This window comes from Chaetodon auriga, chromosome 12 (assembly GCF_051107435.1).
Source record: "Chaetodon auriga isolate fChaAug3 chromosome 12, fChaAug3.hap1, whole genome shotgun sequence".
Taxonomy (NCBI): domain Eukaryota; kingdom Metazoa; phylum Chordata; class Actinopteri; order Chaetodontiformes; family Chaetodontidae; genus Chaetodon; species Chaetodon auriga.
Window position 1 is genome coordinate 19,551,352 of NC_135085.1, and position 12,294 is coordinate 19,563,645.

The 12,294-nt window shown below is 42.8% G+C and overlaps 3 protein-coding genes across 4 annotated transcripts; 1 reads left to right on the forward strand and 2 right to left on the reverse strand.

Moving 5' to 3' along the window:
* Positions 1-165: 165 nt before the first annotated feature.
* cib3 (calcium and integrin binding family member 3) lies at positions 166-3,715 on the reverse strand. 2 transcript variants are annotated; one of them, XM_076744617.1, is made up of 6 exons: positions 3,617-3,715; positions 2,861-2,895; positions 2,360-2,471; positions 1,701-1,848; positions 383-578; positions 166-187 (listed from the first exon to the last, which is right to left on the reverse strand). In XM_076744617.1, exons 1-6 carry the CDS (start codon positions 3,665-3,667, stop codon positions 166-168), a joined length of 564 nt encoding a protein of 187 aa, XP_076600732.1. In that variant the 5' UTR covers positions 3,668-3,715. The 2 variants fall into 2 exon arrangements, with proteins under 2 accessions (XP_076600732.1, XP_076600733.1); XM_076744618.1 differs by lacking the exons at positions 2,360-2,471; positions 2,861-2,895 and having other exon boundaries at positions 3,617-3,667.
* A 639-nt stretch (positions 3,716-4,354) lies between these two features.
* On the forward strand, positions 4,355-9,418 carry LOC143329267 (excitatory amino acid transporter 1-like). The gene is made up of 11 exons (XM_076745085.1): positions 4,355-4,391; positions 4,979-5,191; positions 5,501-5,638; positions 6,644-6,851; positions 6,936-6,978; positions 7,068-7,149; positions 7,222-7,396; positions 7,508-7,741; positions 7,853-8,047; positions 8,475-8,609; positions 9,274-9,418. The coding sequence occupies exons 1-11, from the start codon at positions 4,355-4,357 to the stop codon at positions 9,416-9,418; spliced, it is 1,605 nt and encodes a 534-aa protein (XP_076601200.1).
* Positions 9,419-10,193: 775 nt separating this feature from the next.
* Positions 10,194-12,228, reverse strand: admp (anti-dorsalizing morphogenic protein). Its single transcript, XM_076745866.1, has 5 exons — positions 11,934-12,228; positions 11,708-11,844; positions 11,472-11,594; positions 11,174-11,363; positions 10,194-10,618 (listed from the first exon to the last, which is right to left on the reverse strand). The coding sequence occupies exons 1-5, from the start codon at positions 12,226-12,228 to the stop codon at positions 10,194-10,196; spliced, it is 1,170 nt and encodes a 389-aa protein (XP_076601981.1).
* Positions 12,229-12,294: the final 66 nt, after the last annotated feature.

Here is a 12,294-nt window from a genome sequence, read left to right on the forward strand (position 1 = left end):
GTGTCTGATGATCTATGATGAGAGTCACAATCTGTTAATTCACAAGTTGATCTGTGGTTTTTAGTTTAGATGTCAGGATTCTCAGACTCTCCGGGTATCCTGCAGCATTTTAAGTCCATCCTCGTGCTTTTCAAATAAAGAAATGCACATGGTTGCTTCATTTCTTTATATCCTGATGTGGAAGGTGCTGCGAACAGAAATTCAAGTCGATAGAAGTTGAGGTTGAAAAAGAAACAAATGGAAGAATAAGCAAAGCAGTTACATAAATGGACGTTCCTGTAGGTTACAATACACAACAAAATCTAACATAAACGTGTTGTTATGTTCTACGTAGGTGGCTGCACCCGTCATTATACGAATCTTAGAGTAAATGCTGGCCTACCTGAGGAATTCTGGAGCTCGAACGATCATGTGCTGGAAGTCCTCCAGTGACAGGCGTCCGTCGTTGTCCAGGTCGGCCTCGTCTATCACCTTCTCGCACACCATCCTCGCCTCGTCCTCTGTCAGCTCGTTACGGGTCAGCTTGTTCAGTGTCTTCTCCAGGTCGGACTTGCAGATGAAGTCGTCATTGTTGAAATCTTGCAGAAAATGGAAGAGAAGGAGAAATCTCTGGTTTATGAATTGAATTATTTGTACAGCTGATATTTTGTGACCATATTCAGTGTATTCAGCTTGAACTTCTTGCTAAATAAAATAGCCTTTTCCCCATCATTTTACTGTCAGTTTGTAAACTGCTGTCTTATATCATGTTGGACTAATACACTGCTGTCTGCTTAAGGCATTGATTAAACACATGTCTTACACAGTCATACACTCAGTCCTTCAGTAGAGATTCCACCTCAGATATCTGAGCTCATGCATCCTCATGGGTCTTGATCATCATAACATAACCATGCTTTTTCAGTCTGTCGCCCTTGGTTTTTCTCCTCTATTGGTCTGAATAATGAATGAACAGTCTTGACCCATGACCATGGTGATGTGTATGTAACCTCTTCATCTGTCCGCGTCTGTTAATTAGGGGGGGACCCTCGTGCTGAGCACAAACTGGGCTTTGACAAGCTCTTTGCTTCTATAATGGGCTGGTTAATCATTTATAACGTCCCATGCACCCTCCGCCATGCTTACAGCTCCGAAACCCTTCACTGTGCCCCCTTTGGATATGCATGTGCCATATTACAATTACAGAGGGAAATTGGGAAGATATTCATTCAAAATTAAAATCTGAGTAATTTTGTTGCACTAACATGAGGCTTATTTTGGTATCAGACTGCTTCTTTACACTCTGCAGTTACAGGTTAACCTTAATCTTCTGTTCAGGGTCCTGGGGACCTCAGGTCCTCTTCAACAGCTCAAAAAACGTTCTTAAGACTTTTCACACAGCCCGACCCTGCCCGAATTCAAATTAAGTCCATCTGAATTTCTATTTTAGATTAGAACCGTTCATTGGAAAGAGAGCTAACTGACCTCAAACTGCAGTGCTGTGCATTTGTTTGTCTGTGAAAGGCAAACAAAGGGAGTGTGTATTTGTTCATGTGCAGAACATGTGTCATTTAAAACCTGAAATATTTCCTTATTTGGTGTAATGTCAGAGCTACATGCTTATGTCTGTATTTCATCACCTTCATCAAATGTTCAAGCTCAGTTTGTGGCAAAGGGAAAATTACCACTTCAGTACTTCCCTGCATGTTTCGATATTTTACCGTAAATTTTGAAAGCGTAGTAGGCCTTGAGGTCACGTGGCGCCATCTCACTCAGGACTGAAAACATGTCCAAGAAGTCGTCCAGTGTCATGTTCCCTTCTCCGTCCTCAGAGAAAACCTCAGCGATCCTCTGGCGGAATGGGTTGTCCTGGACAGAGGCGACACAGCACGTCTGTAACAGTCTGATGAAAACGTCTGCAGTGCAGGTAATCATACACGGCGGTGGCCCAGAGCTGGTTGGATTTGATGGCTTCCCTGTGCTCCATGTTTGTCTGCCTTTGGTTCGGTTTATATCTCATGCCTGATTTTTGTCCTCCTAATAAAAACTCCAGTGAGCTACAAAACAGCCACAATTTGACAGCATAAATGATGATGAGGGAAAGTGTAATCCTCAGTCTTACTCTCCCTTTCTCAGGACATGTCAGTGACCAGCATGTTCACACACCTGTTTACCTCGCTGTCATTGTGTAAAGAGGCATATAATTAATCCATTTCCAACAAGTGTGCCCTGAGGGTCTCACCGCCATTCTTCAAGTTTAAAGGAGTCGGGTAACGTATAACCTTTCAAAGAATTCTGTCGATTAGTTGGCCATTAATTATGGATCGGCAACACAGGGAGGGAGCGGGTCTGCAGGGTGTGTGTGGACCAGTGGGTCTACCTTCAGCTCGGGCATGCTGCCAATCAGCTCATATGGTAACTTCACATCTGGGTGGTTGGTGTAGTCAAGAGGAACGAGCTGCGGTGCCAAATCCCGATAGCGGTAGAACAGTCTAGGAAAGGTTTAAAAAATTTACTTTCAATATTGAATTACAAGATGTCTTATAGGTTGTATATCTGTGTATTTTAGATTAGCATTTGATCAGTCGGAGAAGTTAAGTTAGAGAGCTCCTACTATTGAGCTGGAGTCTATTTTTCTCTGTTGTGGTCAACACTGAAAACGCTGAAAAATGAGTTTCAGCACAGTAATGCTCTGTGAGCAAGATTTTAAACACCATGTGATCTCAATGGTAGCCGCCCCACAGTGGGACGGGCCTCCTGATACTGTAGTTTAGAGTTACAGTGTAGTATTGTGCAGAACACAACAAATATTCAGCTGTGTCACACCAGCAATGACTCAAATATATTAAGATTTATGATATCAGTGAAATCATTTGCTCACCTGAGAATTTCTTTCCTTGTAAAATATGTACAGTCCTGCAAATACAATCAGATCAGGGCAGGAAAGGAAAGGGAAGTTACTGCAGAGAACATTAGGAGGCAGCTTCTTATACAGTCTGCTGCAGAGTTACTGGTTTTATACAGGGCTGGAAGAAGGATTCAGGTATTTACTTCAGTAACACCACGATACTCCTGCACAAGTCGTAGAAGAGCTATGACATAAATGTAGTGAGGTTACGAAACTGCAGCATTTGCTACTGAAATGTAGTGGAGTAAAAGTAGCCTTAAAATGGACATACTTCGATAAAATACAAGTGCTTCAAAATAATACTTGAGTAGAGTAAAAACTAAACAGAGTAAATGTTTTTAGATATCTTCCACTGCTGGTTTCATATGACAAAAAGCATAATTCATTTCTTAATCATTTGATGACCAAAACTTTATGCATCCCATCTCTAACTTTGGACCACAAATCAATAAGGAGCGTTTTTATTAAAATGTCCACAGAGAGACTTTTCACAACAGCACGAATGTGACAAAAAAAAGTATTAAGTCAACAAACACCATCAGGAGAGCCGAGAGCACCACATGACTCTGGAACTTCTGCATGATAATGAACAAAAAAAGTACAAAGTCGTCCGACAAGCATGTTAATCTTGTTTACCGATGCCGATAGCTAGTCTTGATAAGAGAAGAGAGCCATCAGAGTGAGTGAGGCTAATTATCTCATTCAGAAAGAAGCAGGAGTGACACCGACCTGATAGGCATCTAGCTGCTGTGCTGTAAAGATGGTCTGTTTATTCCCCATGTCTGAGCGTGCAAACACCAAGCCTCAGGTCCATCGCTGCTGCAGCATCAGGTGCTTTTTTAGGGTGTGTGGATATGTCAGATATGAAATACTGGGACAAAAGGAAGCCAGAGCCAAAGGGGAGATCAGGTGTCGGGCTGCCACGGGGCCCTTTGGTCCCCATTATAATGGCAGCATTTCATCGTTTTCTCCATTGTGAATAGCAGCCCCTTTGACAATGAATAAGGGCTGTCGTCCAGCATCATGCCAAGTGGTATCAACCCCCTTTAGTGCCACTCTATGGCCAACGCCTCGCTCACCGCTCAGGTTACACTCTTTAGAGACAGGGTTTTGTAGATGGCAAATGGACTTTTTGATGCGAGACACGTTTGGTTTCAGCCGAGAACTCGATTATTGGATATCTATCCATTTATTGGGTACATTTTCAGCTTTAAATCGGGTATTACATAGATGAGCTAAAACTAAACTTAAAGTGTGTTCATTGTGCATGTGCATTAGGAGTGAAAAGCATGAGTTGAGGCACTGAAATCAAGCATTGCCTTTTATCCTGCCATTATAATTCAGAATAAGAGGTGCTCTGTTGCACTGAGCATAAGCAACACAGAAGACAGGGGCATCTGCAGGTCTTGAAAAGTCCTTGAAAGTATTGAATTCAGTGATTCATATCATCCCTACTGGTTTTCTATCATGATTTCAAACTTTGGCCAGGACAATCATGAACCAGGTACTAAATTGAATTCAATCTGGCATCAAAAATATGTTGAGAAGTCTTAAATTTAACTTGGTAAACACTGCAGAAACCCATGAAACTATCCAAGAAGAAAGATTACTCACGACTCATGTCTGCACTAAGGCCATAGCAGGTGTCATTACACCTTAAAACCAAGCTTTACAGCATATTCAGTCTTTAGCTGAGGTGTCCGTTGCTGCTGTTTTGCACAGTGCTTCACCTCCAGCAGCCTCCACCTTCACTGAAGCAGCTCTGCCTGTTTGCTCCCTGCCTGGAGGGTTTATATTCCTCAGTTCATTTTCTTACAAGGATATGACTCGCGGCACATCCTGAAATGTTGCTGCTTTGCTGAAAGTGTAAAAACCAAGCTGGCCAGTCACACTATTTCCAAGTGTTCCGAGTTCATGCTGAGGAAAGAGGAATATTTGTTTTTAACTTAGACCAAACCAGTGCAAGTGACAGGAGGGAAATATCTGGAACTTTACAGTCTTTAAGAGGTTTGATTGACTCAGTGATTTCTGCAGCTGTCATGAACAGGCATATTTTGTGGTGATGTTAAATTCCCTCCCTGTCTCTGTCAGGTGTCCGGCAGAGAATGAAAGAGATGCCACCCAGCAGTAACGGTCCATCTAAACTGAGCACAGAGGACATTACAGATGTTCAGGATATCCAGACACAGCAGGAGACCTCTGAGCCCCACAGTTTCTTTTCTTCACCTCAGAATAAATGGAGCATTAAAGGTTTTCTCCGGAGAAATGCTTTCGTTCTTCTCACCACGGCTGCTGTTGTCATAGGTAAGTCTCTTCGAGAAAAGTGAAAATGAAATTTTATAGCAGCAATTTTTAAGGCTTTTAACTTACATATTCATGTTGTTAAATTCCATGTCATGCCAGCAGTCAGTATGGCAGAAATCTTCTTTCTCAGCAGACTGGTGGATGTGTTATTCTATCTGTCATGTCTATGTCTCTCTCTGTATTTAGGGAGTCCTGTATTATATTACAGGTACACTAACGAAGAGCGGTTGCATCTGTTTTCATTAGCATTACTGTTGCTTTTCCAGCAGTGCTCACTGACATGTTGACCTGTGTTGATGTTTCTCTGAGGGATCGGCCTGGGTGTTGCTCTGCAGTCCTGTAACATGTCAGCCAGAGATATCACATACTTTACCTTCCCCGGAGAGCTTTTGATGCGAATGCTGCAGATGTTGGTGCTTCCTCTCATCACCTCCAGTGTGATTACAGGTTAGATGTTATGTTCAAATAGCCCCAAATATGCCACTGTGTACACGTTATAAGCATGGATTGCGGACCATGGCAGCTTAAACCTTATTTTTAGTAAAACCCCAAATCCAACAAAATTGGGATGCTTTGCAAAATGTAAATACAAAAAGAATGCAATCATTTGCAAACGAGCTGTGTTTACTGACAAAGTGGTGAACCTCTCTCCATCCTTCCTTGTGAACGACTGAGCCTTTCCAGGATGCCCCTTTCATACCCAATCATGATACTATCACCTGTTACCAATGAACCTGTTTACCTGTGGAATGTTCCAAACAGGTGTATTTGGAGCATTCCACATCTTTCCCAGTCTTTTGTTGCACCTGTCCGAACTAAAAATCAATGAACCTGATGAGGTCAAGCATGAAATATATTGTTTTTGATTGAGGATATGTCAAATGGGATTAGCAAGTTATCACATGTGTATTCTCGTACTTCTCGACTCACACTACATTTATACACAGTAAATTAAAACCCACATTCTCAATCAAACCTACCTCGCCCTGAAAACGTTTGATCCAGTGATGCTACCGGCTAGCAGATGCTCCTCTTAGCAGCATTTCTGCCTTTTTGCATCCTTTTTGCTGAGGAAAATCACACAGAAAATTAGAAACATCCTCAATATAATTCAATCTGAAACAGCAATGCCACCACTAACTACAACCTTCACAGAAGTTGGATTTATTACCATGCTGTGGTATTGGATTGCATTAAATTGCACAGTTGTATTGGTAAAGAAAACATTTTCACATAGTAAAAACACACTCCTACACACTGCACATGAGGGTGCATAAACATATTGCACTGTGGTTTCATCATGTGAATGTGTGGCATGATGCAACAGTACATGTCAAACATACTGAACAGCTTCCTTTTTTGTTGTATTCACTTTTTAGATATACTGTCTTGAAAATATGTCAGCTATCAACCTAAAACATGGAGTTACATTCTCATGTTGTAACGTTGCAGGCATGTTTTCTGTGGACAGGAAGGCTTTTGGGAAAATGGGGCTCCAGGCTCTCTGCTATTATGCAGTGACTTCTCTCATGGCTGTGTTCACTGGAATCACCCTGGTTGTTCTGATCCAGCCAGGCAAATCATCCACGAACACCTCAGCGCCCTCTGGTGGTGAAGTGGAGGATGTGCAGACTGTGGACGCTTTTCTGGACCTGATCAGGTGTCCATCAAAAAGGATCAATCAGCTCAATCAGATGTGAACGCTCAGTTCGAGCTAAGCTATACTGTGTTTTTTGTGTTTCAGAAACATGTTTCCCTCAAATTTGGTGGCTGCTTGTTTCAGTCAGGTGAGATCTGATCCTGCAGGATGTTTCTTTGTTGTCTTTTTCATAATGCAACCTGTCAGCAATGATGATTTTCTTCTTCTTTTATTCAGTATAAAACAGTGTATTCCAAAAGCAAAAGTCATGGTGTCGTCAATGTGACTCAAACACGTGAGTTCAGCAAGACTAATAATTGTGACCAATTATTTCTATTCAATACGAGAAGTTAGTATCATAACTTGTAACGATGTTACTGGAACCCGATAGCTGACATCATGCCGATGCCGGGCACCTCAGATGGTGTCAATATTTTGGGTTTATTGGTCTTCTGCATCGCCTTTGGCCTCATCCTGGGCAATATGGAGAATGAGGCGAAACCTCTGCGGGACTTTTTTGACTGCCTGAATAAAGCCATCATGCATCTGATCAGCGTAGTCATTTGGTAAGAATGAGAAGCTGCAAATATGACAACACAGCATGGAAATGCATCATCCTTTAAATTAGATGCGTGTTTTTGACCCTTTTTTTTTACTACAGCATTTGTCTCCCACAGGTATTCCCCAGTGGGAATCCTCTTCTTGGTTGGAGGACAGATTTTGAAGCTGAAAGACGTCGGACTTATAGGTCGCCAGCTCACCATGTATTCTCTCACTGTGATCAGCGGTCTGCTAATCCACAGCTTCTTCACTCTGCCCTTCATCTATATCATCATCACACGTAGTAATCCCCTCAGGTTTGCGGCTGGTGTACTCCAGGCTCTCACCACTGCCTTTGGGACTTCATCCAGGTGAGTTTGACTCCCACCTGTTGTTCAGAAGCTACATACATTTAAATAAAGATGGTACTGTTTATCTTATAAATGTGTTTGTTTGTTTGTTTGTTTGTTTGTTTTTTCCAGTTCTGTGACCCTTCCCATCACCATCAGCTGTCTGGAGAACAATCTGAACATGGACAAACGGGTGACACGCTTCATGCTGCCTGTAGCAGCCACATTGACCATGGATGGCACAGCACTTTATGAGGCAGTCGCTTCCATTTTCATCGCCCAAGTTTATGAAATGGAGCTTGATGTGGGTCAAATCATCATCATCAGGTATGATTCAGTGCAAACTAATTTTGGAAGATAAAGTTGAGGAATTTGACAACTTGAAAAATAAATTCCAGGCATCCTGGAGACTTTGTGGTTTAGAGTAAAGCTTTAATGTCCCTGAGGGACAGTTTGTTTGTTGTGTTTGTTTGAGAGGCGGGACCACAGCCTGAACTGGTTTCCAGTCTGTTAAATGAACATGCACATCTCTCAAAACCATAAAGCTTCATGCTGACAGTTAAAGTCACTTCTCACTGCTGAAACTAATCATTCAGATTTAAACTAACTCTCAGCAAGGACACACTGAACTGTTCCTTTAATGAACACAACACGTAAGGTCATTCATTATGCTGCATAAATGCATATCTAGGTATATTTCTTTATGATTTGCTCATCACTAATTTTCTAATACTAGTTCATAATTCAATTCCAGTATCACGGCCACAGTTGCAGCTATCGGAGCCACAGGTATCCCACAGGGCGGCATGGTATCCATGGTGATAGTGCTGACCTCAGTTGGCCTGCCACCTGAAGGGATTTCATTTATCATCGCAGTCGACTGGATTCTGTAAGTGTGTGACTTTCTGACTGTCAGCAAACTGATTTTAAAGGTCTGAGTCTGAAAACAGCCCACTCACCTGAATAAAATGTTGGCATTGTACGTTTCTGCAAATCATCAATACGTTAAATTTGTGCCTTTCACATGGATCATAGCAATGTTTCTACCTTAGGCATTAAAGTGATGTCCATCAGTACGTTTCTTGACACAAAACTGGGTATTTTTAAAGCGATGCTGGGACATTTTCTAACTGTTTGTGGCAACAAACCCAGGAATTTTAAGACAAACATGATCTTTTCCAAACCCTAACCAAGTGGTTTTGTGTGCCTAAACTTAACCAGACATTCACCACAGCATGTCACAACATAAAACTGAAAATGTAAATGCAAAGAAAAGCAAAGTTTCAACATATCTGCGATAAGGAAACTGAAAATTTCAATATGTCTGTGGTTTGCAGAAAGGTACAATGGCAACATTTATTCTGACAACTGGCTTGCTGAAAATGTGTTCCCAGTATTGTACGATCTGTTGCAGGTACATGAACACACACTTCTATGCAGACTGCTTTCAGTTGCAACATATTCTGAAACACATTCTTACCCTTGTGTGTAGTTGTGGTCAGGTCAAACTTCTGAGTTGCTAACCTCAGCGCTTCCTGTATGTGTGCTGACAGAGATCGTTTGAGGACGACCACTAACGTGCTGGGTGACTGTGTCGGCGTGGGTGTCGTGCATCATCTGTCCAGACGTGAGCTGCAGAGCTCCAGTCCTGCAGACGGATGCTTGGTGGAAGAAAACAGAGCGCGACCTTTCAACTGAGACGCAGCGCCACAGTGAGGCCTTGCTTACTATTCTTCAGTCACTGCGGAGTATTTTTCTGATTCAAGCTAAACTGGTGTTTAGGAAATGACATATCATACATAGCTCTTGATGTGTAAGGACAGGATACTTTTTAAAGTCTCACCTTGAATTAGATATATAATGGTTTTTAGAGTCGGTGTTATTGAAAAGAGGCACTTTAACTGATGAAAACTTCACTGTGCTTTAAATGGTTTCGCTGCCTTCCTCATAAGAGAAGCTCCCATAACAGTCATCTATATCCAATCAATTTCAGGAACAATCAGTGTATTTTGTGTGAATAAATCTGCTGTTTTTTGACCATTTTCTGTAATACTGCAGGGATTGGGTGACATTGTGAAGATCTGTTCATTCTTGCCTTTATAGGATAATATTGTTAATTTTGATACTTTCTTGGTCTGTCATGATCAGTTAAGTCACATGTTTGAGTGAAGCAAATAAATTCACTCTACAATCTTTTGTTTACAGCATTTATTCTGACTGTGTAATAATTCACAACAGAAAACATAAAATATACACATTCACATCTTTTACAGGATATCACTTCCATCACTGCCATATATTATAATTTATGGATATTTACATATATTACAATGCCACATGTGGAGCTCTGCACATCATCCATTAGTTGCAATTGAGTTTTAAAGAGCAGCTGGCTTTCTATGTACCAAAACCCTTATTTACATTATATTCTTTATGAATATCAGTGCAGCCCCACACCACTGATTACTTGATGTCAGTGGCAGCCGCAGCTTCCAGCCACCATGTCATTATACTGTTTCAGCACCACGTTCTCATCATCATCGAAGTAGAGCAGGTTGATGGAGAAGAGCTTGTCGGGCACGCAGCACGGCGTCTCAATGCCTTTCATCAGCTTCAGGGCGTTGATGATGGACTGGACGGTGGCGTGGTTGGTCGGCCTCATGTTCTGACCCAGGGGGAAAGGGCAGGAGCCTTTGCAGTGGTAAGCGTTGTAGCCCCGGGGAGACACGATCCAGCCCGACCAGCCGATCTCTTCGAAGTCAACGTAGAGGGGCAGACGCTGGCAGGCCAAAGACACACCCTCCTCCTCACCGTAGTCCAGAGAGCGAGCGCTGCGGGAGGACGGACTTGACATGGGGGCCTGAGGCAGGCTGGAAGTGGCTGTAGTGTCGTTTGGGTCTGGTGAAAGAAAGGAGGGTGTTTTGTTAGAAAACACAGTATTTCATACAGTATCTTCAGTAGCAGGTCCCCAATATGCTAAACTGATCTGTATTGCAGCTGACTTGGAGTCCTTAATTTATCCTTTTTCGTGTTTTTACTTCCTTCTTTGCTCTTATTCTGAAAAGAGGTTTGCTTGAAGAGTACATGGAATCTGCTAAGACTCTCTGAAGTATATGACACAGCAATGTTTTAGCCGTGCCAAACTAGGATTACAGTTTGGCTTGATGACTTAAACACATTAAGTCAATCACAAGTCAGGTTTTTTAACAGCAGCCAATAAAGATCTTCATGTAGAAATGTGTCTAGTAACTGATTGGTGCAATAATTTTACAGTACAGATCAAATAACAGTGATGAGAAGAGAATGGGGGGTTGGGGACCAGGGTTCACTCAGGACCCCTTAGTTCTAATCTACACTCCTGCTCATCGGGAGTCAGACCACAAAAATACCTGAACTGAGTATTTTCATTTTCACTTTAATACTCAATGCAATGACATTAAACTTAAGTCTCACCTGTGCTCTCGAGAGTAGCAGAGCGGCGGCCATCGTCTGTGAAGAGAACCAACATGGGCTGTTTGCTCTGGTGGTGGTGGCGCCCTGAAGCAAAGCGGATCATTTTCATATCCACCTGGCTTCCTCCCAGAGTCTGAACCACCACATGGAGCCCCTGGTTACTGCCTTCATCCACCATCCAGGAGCGGACCTTTGTGAAGAAGTTCACATTAGTCAGTTAAAACACAGAATTCAGGCACGTTCAGAATTCACCTTCAGAAGTGAGTGCAGGCTTCTTCCAGGAGAAGTGGAAACTTACTGCTTGTGTGATGGTGAACACCTCCCATCCAGAAGAGTGGACTGGGATGAGCCGGGAAGACAGCAGCCTCTTCCCCTGAGTGTTGTTGTTCCTGCTGCTGCCAAGCAGCTGATAAACACTAACCTGAATGAGACAGAAGAGATGGGAGATTACAGTCATGCCAAAGAGAGCATGCATTATTTTATTTTTCATTAAATTGTTCAGCTACCATAGCTGTCGTTTACAGGCCTGCATACCTGGCATAAATGATGTCTGTGGAATGTGAGGGTTGCCTGAGGTCGCAGCTTGAAAAGATGGAGCTCTGCGGTGAGAATCTTCTCCGTTCTGGCAACCGTAGACAAATTGAACCTGTACTCCACCTGTTCACTGCGCACTGCAAGGGAAGTGATATCGTTAGCGACCAGGACAAACGCGACTACATCTCATTGCCTGCAGAAGCCCGAAACGCAAATCTGATCTTACATTTGTCAAAGAAGCTGCGCACAGTATTCCCCTCCAAAAGATACGGGTCCTTGGTCACACCGTCCACATCAGCCACCGTGTTGTACAGATCGAGCATGTACTGAGGTGGCTGCTTGTGTCCATGGATAGCTGGGGGGTCCTCCATCCCAAAAACTTCCAAAAGTCTCTTGATGGCAGCTGAACGGACTTCCTCTGACTCGCTCTCGGCGGTGAACTGATTCTCCAGGTAGTTGAGAGAAGGCCGTGCAGCGGCGGCGCACATTAACGCGGCAAAGCTGATCACGAACATCATCATCTCTGAAGTTTGGGTAGATTCCTGATGCATCGGTGCCCTCGGTCCACACAACCGGCCAGCAGCTTG